Source organism: Macrobrachium rosenbergii, chromosome 9 (genome assembly GCF_040412425.1).
Source record: "Macrobrachium rosenbergii isolate ZJJX-2024 chromosome 9, ASM4041242v1, whole genome shotgun sequence".
NCBI lineage: Eukaryota > Metazoa > Arthropoda > Malacostraca > Decapoda > Palaemonidae > Macrobrachium > Macrobrachium rosenbergii.
The window spans coordinates 54,837,329-54,848,607 of record NC_089749.1 but is presented as its reverse complement, the minus strand read 5'-3'; the positions used below and the strand labels follow the sequence as shown (position 1 = coordinate 54,848,607).

Sequence of the window (11,279 nt, the reverse complement as noted above, 5' to 3'; positions counted from 1 at the left end):
TTTTCAACCTGCGATAATAAACTAACATTCATTCAATTCAGGTAAATTTCCTGTGTCTGACGTTTTTAGCTCCAAATTCCTTGGAGTTGATATGGGCTAAAATAGGTCGGAATATTCAGATTTGGAGGTCACACTGAATAAGAAGAGAGGCAATATAAGACAAGTCGGTCCCACACCAGTTAAAAGAGGACTGCACGAACAATAACGGATTGATATAGACCACAATTGGCCATGAGCCCTAAAGGAAGGTGATACTTTAACATTCACATGTCTATAAGGAATAGAAAAATAGTAACCTTTAATGCCTTACAGGGAGACTGTGGCGGAAGGAGGAGATTGCAGTGCTTGAGGAATATTTGGTTACTGTCCAAATTTGCATTCTTTGTTAAATATTGGTATACTACATTGTTTTCATGTTAATGACGCCAATGAATAAACATTGTACGTAACAGTTCTCATACAGACAGGAAAATTCCATGTTTTGGTTTAGGTTCTATATACTTTTTAATACATATAAATGTGCATATATATATATATATATATATATATATATATATATATATATATATAAATGTATATAACATATATATGTATATGTATATATATATATATATATATATATATATATATATATATATATATATATATATAGTGCACAAGTATATATATATATATATATATATATATATATATATATATATATATATATATATATATATATATATATATATATATAATACGTATGAGTGCACAAGTGCTCGGCCTTTCGCTGAGCAAATTATCTAAAAAAAGAACATTCTCTCTCTCTCTCTCTCTCTCTCTCTCTCTCTCTCTCTCTCTCTCTCTCTCTCTCTCACTTAAGCACGTGCCATTCATCAGTTCTGAGTAGGGTACGAAATTCTTCACAGAAAAATAAATGAAAATACTTCCCCCTACGGAAAGTGGTTTTGGTGTCGAATTGCTTCATTAAAGAAAATTACGATTTCACATTTTTTCACAATTTTACTGCCGCGGCAAAATACAAGTGATTAATTTTATTACTGTCATTCGACTGATTATTATTATTATTTATAATTAGGACAGATTTTTATGGAACAAACCAACTTCGACGGAATATGTGAAAAAAAGCACGCAAAGATGAAGAAGGACGAAGTACATTTGAATATGCATAATAAATGTATAAAATAATGACATATACTAAACATATCAATTAATTAACTTAAACAAGCGCGCTGCAGCGTATCCTCCAGAAACGAAACTCGATCGCAAGCCTGTGGAAGGCCCTAGAAGGCTATGCTGCAAAGGGCATGGTGCACACTCCAGGGTGCAGAAGCTATGCTTCAGCGGGCAGGGTAGAGAGTCTATGGTGCAGCAACCACGGTACAGAGGCTATAGTATAGACACGATGTTACATAGGCTATAGCACTTATGCCATGACAGAAAAGTTTCATGACATTAGTTGTACTGTGGTTAATTGCCGCAAGGAAACCAAAAGTTGTATCCGAACCCTAAATATTACAGCACAGGGGCGCCAAAACATTATTTAAAGAAAGGGATGTAGAACGCTCCCTACGGACTAAGATGAACAAAATAAATCCCCAAACGGTGAGATGTCAAAGGTCACAAAGACTTGCCACTGAATTTACACACAAAGTATAATGACGACGGAAATTTCACAAAGGCACAATCCTTAACTGGATTTGATGGTAACACTCCATAACAATTAAATACTGGCTCGACATTGAATACCGCCGTAGTGTAAAAATGTAACTATAACAAATACTCTTCGTAGCCCACTGAAATAGAAAGCTCAGGCCTCGTGAGGTAGGTAAGTTGCTGAGGTCTACGCTTGCAAACTCCCTAAAAACGTCAAGCCAGAACTAAGGGATTACACACACAAGCCAGGATATGGGTTCAGAATGTGGATTCTCGGTCCTTACGGCCTGAAAGATGTGGGTCTGCTTACATCCAATTAGATAAATATTATGTCCACTTTAGCGAAATGACACAAAAATCTAGTGACTGGGCGTAAAACAAGGTTTGTCAATAACGTAGCTTTTAAAGTTTACAAACATGAAAAAACCAATTTCAATATTTTTTGGGGAAACAGTACAATGAAGCAAACTACTCAATGAAGAATAAATTTTAAAACGACCATTCGATGCTGTATCTGTTAAGGCAATCTTAAAGTGATCAAAAGGTATATGTTGTCTCGTATCCCAACTAATACAAATCTGTTATAACAATTTTTGAAAGGTTACTCTATCATCAAAATATACAACATGACCAATTTTAGCACAAATATAATATAAAGCGCACAACCTTAGAGGAATCTAATGTATAACACATATAATAAAAACATTTATATACACAAAATATATCAAGTGTTCATTGAAGTTGAGTGTTTGCATAACAGATATCTCCAAGATAACAACAAATGGACCTCATGTAATTTTATCCAAAACAAAAGGCTTGAGGACACGCTAAATTGGGATTTGGTAAGGCAGGGAGGACCACGGAGGGAGTCACTGTTTCTGTTATATATAGTAGTTGTTGTCAGTGGACGGGGAGATTATAATGAACACAACGGAAAACTGAAATCTGGCACTGGGCCGTGATTTCCCATACCTGTGTAGGCGGCGCTGGATTCGATGGTGAGCGTCGTGGGCCGGTGTTTGTGTTCCTCGTGCTTGACATGCTTCCGCTGTTGCCGCACCGCCACGGCGGGCATCGCACCTATCATCCTCACCTGCGGGGCACAAGGCACATCTTACATGGCGGAAGACCCAGGAGGGGGTGGGGGATGTCTTCTCCTTTGCAGGGAAGTGGAAAATGAGGAATGCTAAGGATGTCCGTCGAATGACGGAGGATGAAGGAAAGATTGCTTTCTGGCTGTGAATAATGGATGGACTCCATGCAATTACATGGAAAATGGCGGCATTTAAAGACGGATGTTACATAATTAAGGATGAAAAGAGAATTGCATTCATTACAATTTAATGAAAAAGGATGATTGTGGAGGATGCGCGTCCAAGGATGAAGGAAGGAATGTATTTCTATTTAGGATGAAAGAGTTTTAGTGTTCTTTGAAAGTACATGGAAAATGGTAGCTATGAAGGATGAATGTCCGATGGTGAAGGATCAAGAAAGTATTTTTTAAAAATTGCTTTCCTTGCAAGTTCATGAAAAATGATGACCATGAAAGATGAACGTAGGATGATGAAGAGTAATGGAAGGATTGAAGTCATAGCGGGTAAACGTAAAATAATGATTAAGAAAGACATATATATATATATAATATATATATATATATATATATATATATATATATATATATATATATATATATATATATATATATATATATATATATAATTAAGATAATACATCGCATTGACACGATGATTAAGAACGGCATGCAACAGTTTCTGAGTTAATATAAAACTCAAATAAGATTCTCAGAGAGAGAGAGAGAGAGATGTCTTATAAAAAGACACACCAAGGTATAAAGAGGTGGATAATAGCTTGTTCAACGGAAAAGGGAACTAAATGAGAGAGAGAGAGAGAGAGAGAGAGAGAGAGAGAGAGAGAGAGAGAGAGAGAGAGAGAGAGAGAGAGATTGCAACATCTATGTAACAAGATTTCAGTAAATATTTAAAACTGGTAAGAAATCTCAGAGTATTAACTTTACATCAATATATAACACATTTAAAGTAAATAAACATTTCATACCAATGCAAAGATATTATTCATGCAATTACTTGAGAATCAGCAATTTCATAACACTCTAATGATGATAATTTGAGAAATTCGTCGATTGGTGAATATGAGAAAATCAGGAAATAAAAAAAAAGAAATCACTTCTGATTTATCAAATAGCACTTAATACGGATATAAAAGTAATGAAAAATAATCAGGAAAATTCCAATTTCAATTTGCCCCCAATGAAATCTTTAAATGTAACACAAAAGACGTTTTTAATAAGAGAAATAGGTAATTCTTGTTTTATACTCAAGTGGGTGCATATCCTAAACATGTATAAGGCACCCACAGATTAATACACATTTCTCTTCATAACAAAAGTGACGCTGAACAAACTACAGATCATCAAAGCAGTTACAATGTACACTATTTTGCAGCACAAAAATGAAATTACCATTTTGCTACTGGATACTCAGGAATTCCAGGTGCGAGTTATGGGATCTCTTTTACCCCTGTTTCCTCTTCAGTTTTTCGTCCTTGTATATGGAAATGTTAGCATCTCGTCTTCATATCACACCAGAAACTTCATTTCCTTTACCTGCCCAGTAAGATCTCACTAAGTTTGTGTGTGTGTACTTCAAACCATCCAGGGTCCTCCCCCAAGTCTCACATGTTGTCATGTGACGACCTCACCGTTACTTCAGCAGAGATATAACAGTAATGTTCAAAGTCTTCGTAACACAGTGAGACCCAGCGCTTCTTCACTTGTTGAAACTCCGTCTTCGTGGTGCTTCTGACTTATTTCCTTCTTTACAGCCGCTGATTAATGATATTCAATCTCCATCAAGTTTATATTTTGATTATTTACGATTTGAACGTTATCGGCATTTAACCAAAACTCCCACCACCAACAAAAAAAAGATTACAATATCTCCAAATTCACTTATTATAAAGTTGATCTTATACACAGTTCGGTATCGTAATATCACCGAAAGAAATTTTCAACAGAACATTTCAAAATACTGAAATAAAAATCAAGTGGCGTTTTGGCTTATCTGTTTTGTTCTCTTCTCACCGAAGATGTACATTACAAAGAAAACATTCACACACAAAAACAAAAACAGCTGAGCACCCTTTGTCAAAATGGTGCTGACCTTTGAAAGGTTAAAAATACTTTCCACATTATTTTGAGAATTTTGGGGTCGAACGTTTTGACCAAACAATTAATCCAAATGTCATTCGTCATATTTTCCATTAATAAGTTTCGAAACTTCATACCAACGTAATAAAACGCAAACATAAAATGCAGAATATGATTAATCTACCTAGCTTTAACAATAATGTAGGATGCATCAATACCAGCTTCACTGCAAGATCACTGCTCTCTCTAAAATTTCTGTGTGAGAAGATATACATACATACATACATACATACACACACACACACACACACTCATATATATATATATATATATATATATATATATATATATATATAGAGAGAGAGAGAGAGAGAGAGAGAGAGAGAGAGAGGTGTTTGTTTGCGATGACTAATGAAAAGTAATTTTATCGTAGGTCCTCTGTAATGAACTCGTTATATAAGAGCTTAGGAGCATCGATACCGACAACATACAAACAAAGCTGGCAAATAAACATTCGATACGCAGACAAGGTTTCGGTATATATCTGGATCAGATTTCCTTCTTATGTAAAACTTGTCGAAGTCTTTTTTTACCCATTATTCTGCTACTATCTCTCTCTCTCTCTCTCTCTCTATACTGTCATTTCTCAATAGCTCTGTTCGAAACAAAATGTAACCCATTTACTTACTATATTACTACTACTCTCTCTCTCGTGGAATGGAGGGTTTGTAAGAGTTCGGGAAAACAGAATAATAGAGTTCCTAAGCAAGGTAACGGAGGGATTCCCCTAACGATTTTCGTGCAGTAAATGTGACAAGAGTTGATTTGGTGGGTTTTACAAGGTCACTGAATAAGATAAGAGAACTATTCGACATCACACAATGAATGGCTCCATCGAGCAATACTGCGTATGGTGTACAATACACTGAGGACTCTGGCATGTTCTAACACTAAACATGTAAATATTATAAGACATATCCAGTGAGATTTCTCTCTCTCTCTCTCTCTCTCAAACCAAAACCAGGGGCAGTGTGAGCGGGATCTCAGAGAGAAATGTATTTATGGGTGTCCAGGGTTTCACTGCTGCCTCGGCCGCTGTAACTCTAACCTTCAGACATGAAAAGTGATCATCGCCTGCATATAAAAGGTAACTATACAGGTCATCAGGAGAGAGAGAGAGAGAGAGAGAGAGAGAGAGAGAGAGAGAGAGAGAGAGAGAGAGAGAGAGAGAGAGAGAGAATTTAAATTCTTAATATAACGTTTTTCCCTACTGTACATACAAAAATTATAAATACACAACATAAGAAATATAAGCTTTTGAACGTAATGCAATCCTAATGACTGGAAAGGACTCGCCCTCTTGGATGAACATTACCCAGACGAAATTCGAGCCATGATTCATACAAGTATAATAAAAGTTCTGAAAGTCTACCAACCAGTTGATTATTGAATATTCTGACAAAACACATTGCATTTGGCAAACACAAGAATGATTAGCAATCCAAAATATTGCATTAAATCCGCCTAAAATGTCCGAGACCATAGCTTTGGTGTTTGACTACACATGACGAAGGGATGTACATATTCGTTTTTGAAACAAAAGCTTGAAAATACTCTTCTCAAATACGTTACTTACAGGAACATTTCTAATTCAGTAACTTCGTTACATTTTCACAGCAGAACAAATGATTTTCGCAAGAAGTTTGTTTAACGAAGCTGTTGAAATTTTGCAAAAATATATGACGAAAATAATGAATACTTATGAAAGGTCAAGGAAATGAAAGAACACTTCAAAGTAAACGGCTTTTAAATGACATAAAACAAGCACGACGATAAAATAAGAAGCAACAATTAAAACCTAACAAAGATTTTGATACCAAAGATAATGAAGAGATTAATATAATACCATAATAACAGTAATAAAACATCAACAAATTCAATAGAGAAAATACACATGAAAAGGTTCCAGTCTTGTGGATGCAAATGATTGGTCTCCTGAATTGGGAGAGTGCCTGAAATAAATAAACAGAGAGAGAGAGAGAGAGAGAGAGAGAGAGAGAGAGAGAGAGAGAGAGAGAGAGAGAGAGAGAGAGAGATTAACGATTATAAAACGAGGGACAATGAGGGACATAACAATAATAACAAAGATGACTTCAAAGTAAACAACGACACGAACAAACAAACTCACATCATTATTATAAAATAAAATGAACGCCACGACGACCAAAATCAATCATGTGCACAAAAATATTCACCGTAAATACAAAAAAAAAAAAAAAAAAATCGACCAAAATGAAATATCTCACGATGAAAAAAGTCATGTCAATAAAAAAAACATATCCATGATGAATACAAACAACTGAACGAGATAAGAATCGGAAAACGTTCCAAAAGACAACAAAAAGAAAGAAATAAAGAAAAAGGACTCCTTCCCTCATTGCAATGCACCGGAGCTCCGCGGACGAAAGCCCTGCCAGTGATAAAAACGCCGTTAATCATAGAAATCGACTCCTGAAACTCACGGAGTCCCCGTGAAGACTTCTTCATCAATCTCTCATTTGTAATTGGGGCCGTTCTGAGTGGGCCGAGTTACTTACTTACTTACTCTCTTTTGGAAGTTCTATAATGACAAAATCAACTCATTTTTCTTAACGGATGATATATATATATATATATGTATATATACATATATATATTAATGCATATATATACATATAAATTTTTGTATATATACATATACAAAAACACACACACACACACACACATATATATATATATATATATATATATATATATATATATATATATATATATATATATATTACAATTTCCTGCATAAAATGTTGCATATGCGTACTTAATAAAACTATATATAAACATTATACGCACACATGCATATGCACGTATCCTAACACATACACAAACATTAGCAACAACTGAATCTTGGCAACGGCTATACATCTCCTTATTCAATACAGGGATATACTACAGTCAATAGCTATTATACGTCGTTACAAAAGGAAAATAAGAGATACATTTTTCACTGACAATAAACAGAGATCAAAATAATCTCTCTTTGATCTCGGATTAAAAAGTTCTGAAAAACATATTGTGCCAGAAACATTGTCAATTAGTTTGGCAGTTTTAAATTTGGTTGTAAACTGTAGAGTGTGAAAAATAAAGAATACCTGATATGATGGTCACATTTATAACTTCTACACTAAAAAGTTTTTCCAGCGTTCACCTATCATAAGGAATACTAAGTGCTTCACAAAAATCCAAAAATGGCATTTTCCTTTTCACCTGTTCTTATATCAACAGAAAATCCAGGTATCAGTAATTTCTCCTGAAATTCTTTAATCGACCCAAACTCAGGGAAGTACATTCATACATCGTCCTACATCCCATTGCAGTTCCAGTCTTCTTATTTTTTTTTTTATATCGGATGACAACGCCTCTGACAGAGCGTCACAAAGACCTAACCCTAAAAATCACTTAAAACCATTTTTAAGATAAAGAATATCATGGATTTAATACGTTGCAAGAATGTGGAATTTTAAACAGTAGCTATCATTTACTGATTTATCGAAATCTGCCACACTCTAGACTCGGGTCCGTGTCCATTGCAATTACTTTCTTATAGTTTCAGACTCATGTCTCATCTCAGCCTCTTCATTCTTTAATGATTATCCTTATCCAGCTTCTGTTATAAACGAAGCATGAAATTACCTTACAAATAAAAACATTTCGCAATACTGAGAAACAATAGGGTATTGGCTCTTGATGTTACTAAGGAAGGGTGCCCTTACAAACGTTTCCCCTTACTAATTGTTTTTATGCTTAAAATATGACTACGTTCGATATGATTAAGGCTTTTACTTAAAAAAATATAAATGTACATATATATGTATCTATATATATGTATACAATTTATATATATATATATATATATGTGTGTGTGTGTACCGTATATATACACACACATATATGTGTGTATATATATATATATACATATATATATATATATATATATATATATATATATATATATATATATATATATATATATATATATATATATATATATAAATAAAACCAAACGTCATCTTACACTGCATGTGATAAAGTCTAATCGTAGTACGTGAGCACCTACTGAAGATATGCCTTACTGAAAAAATAAATATACGAATTGTAACCCCATAAAATGCATAAAACGGGCAAATTATTCTAAAAATCTAAACAACTAAGCATGTCGGTAACAAGACACAGGACGTCATAAATGTAAGGCATTTAGCCACATTCTTTATCCCTTTCTGATTGACGTCTGTGCGGATCAACTTTGATAAGCCGTTCAAATCCTATAGGAACGGGAGGGCTCTTTATTTGACGAGTCACGCTTACCGTTTCCATATGATAATATGTGGAGGAAGTATGAGTTTCAGACGGTATAAACTGTGCGCAAACTTTGCTCAGTTATGTCTGAACAGGACCACAGTGATGGTTGTATGGCGATCAGAGCCGAAGCCGCGCACTGTAGTCAAGTACGCCCTTTGGCGGTGTGATAGGAAATGATAATTTAGCCACTTGTACCGAGTACTGTGATTAAGACCCAAACAGTTGGGCAAGATGGTTATGTACTGGTAATTTAATCCTTTCACCGCCTAAAAATAGGGTATACTGTAAATGATACTGTGACAAATAGCTAACTAATTTAATGGAAACATTCCATCGATAAGGGATACCAAAAAAGAGAAATTTAATGCTTCTGGGAAAACATCAAAGTATTATATTATTCCTTTATTGACATTTCGAAACAATGATTTTATGGATGAGTGCAAAACACATGTTAATTTCTCTTCAATAAGACTAAACAGTTTAATATGTAAAAACCACCCAAGTATTCGTACTTTCATGCAATATTTATTTCCCCTGATTAACCCAACTGTTACCTCACAGTTGTCTATACGAGTAATTTTGGCGGAAATACTGTCAACAAGTTGCACGAAACTAAGTAGAATAATAATAATTTACTACTAACTAAATTATACCATCCTACATGGCGTCATTTTGCTCGGGAATTTCGTCGAAAAAATGCGTAGAATAATCAAAACTAGAATTAGCATCCGCCGGGAAAGCAGACCCAATCGCTACAAACAGGAGTACAGATTAACTTCTTACTTAGCTGGCTTCTTCCGGGGTTCATTATGACCTATCGCCGCTTACACTAGACTGCCATGGACTGCTGGAAATTTCAGTAACATTCGATCATCCTCTTCTTTCCAGGTTAAGATTCGACGTAAAGGATTTAACCCTCAGGTTGCAGTTTAACCCGCCTGTTAATGACTATTGGCCACTAGATTTTTCACAATATCAGTGATAATCCCGTATGGAAGATTGCACAAGGGCTACTACTTTTAACATGGGGTTGTCCCCACGCATAAAAAAAAAAAATACTAAGGAGAAGGCTAGGCTGCAGCTAAACCCCCATAATTGAGATCATGTTCATCGGTTCAGCTTAAAGGTAAAGTCAAACAAAGCTATTCACAACCGGTCCGTGCAATCAAAAGGGAGATTATAGTTGAAGTTCAAAGGCTATAAGGCTTTTGGATACTGCACCGCATTTTCTTATTTGACCTGAAAAACAAGAGGGTAACATCATCGATTCGGTTTTAATTTCTGTATCTTGAACGCATAAAGTCACCCATAGTTCTCGGAACAATCAGTATGACTGACAAAGACGATAAAGTAGTTTGTGACCAGGTTGGCTAGAGAGAGAGAGAGAGAGAGAGAGAGAGAGAGAGAGAGAGAGAGAGAGAGAGAGAGAGAATGGTCGGTGTGCTGATGTAGGGGAAAAATATTTTATGAGTAGGGGGAGGGAGAAGTTGTAAAAGTACCCCGGGGGGGAGCATGCGCGGCGGCACAGCACTTTATGAGCGAGGGGAATTATTTTATCATTATGAGTAAGGGAGGAAAAAATGAAACAACGAACAGAAATGAATAATGGGTAGACATGTCTGTTATTCCTTCACGAGCGGTGCCCTTCATTTTAGTCTGGAAAGGAATAAAGAAAACCGGACTTTCTGAGGTTGGATACTGGAACTGCGAATGGCAAATATCTCTGGCCGTTTTCCTTGAACACTCGGGCGTCTTGAGGGGTATTGCGTCGTATGGCCTTGTGCGATACACAAGGTCATTATTTAGCCTTTGCTCTGTTTCTCATTCTCCATCCGCTTCCTTTTGATGTCATTCCCACTTGTATGTCCAATTTCTTTAACTTGACCTCACCCCATTATTCACCTCTCGTTTAAGATTTAATCCTTCGGGCTATACCAGGAGAGTCTATGTAGGATCACAGATTAATGGTCTTGCTAAACTATTTAAGATTAATAATAATAATATAATAATAATAATAATAATAGTTCTAAACTTACTCTAG

General features: G+C 35.3%; 1 protein-coding gene across 5 annotated transcripts in view; it reads right to left on the bottom strand.

Moving 5' to 3' along the window:
• Positions 1-11,279, bottom strand: part of LOC136841821 (uncharacterized) — a 628,887-nt gene that overhangs the window by 78,868 nt on the left and 538,740 nt on the right. For all 5 annotated transcript variants that reach the window (XM_067109179.1, XM_067109181.1, XM_067109182.1 and 2 more), the window contains one exon: positions 2,629-2,749. In XM_067109179.1, the coding sequence (XP_066965280.1) occupies positions 2,629-2,743 (115 nt within the window). In that variant the 5' untranslated portion in view covers positions 2,744-2,749. The remainder of the gene's footprint in view (positions 1-2,628; positions 2,750-11,279) is intronic.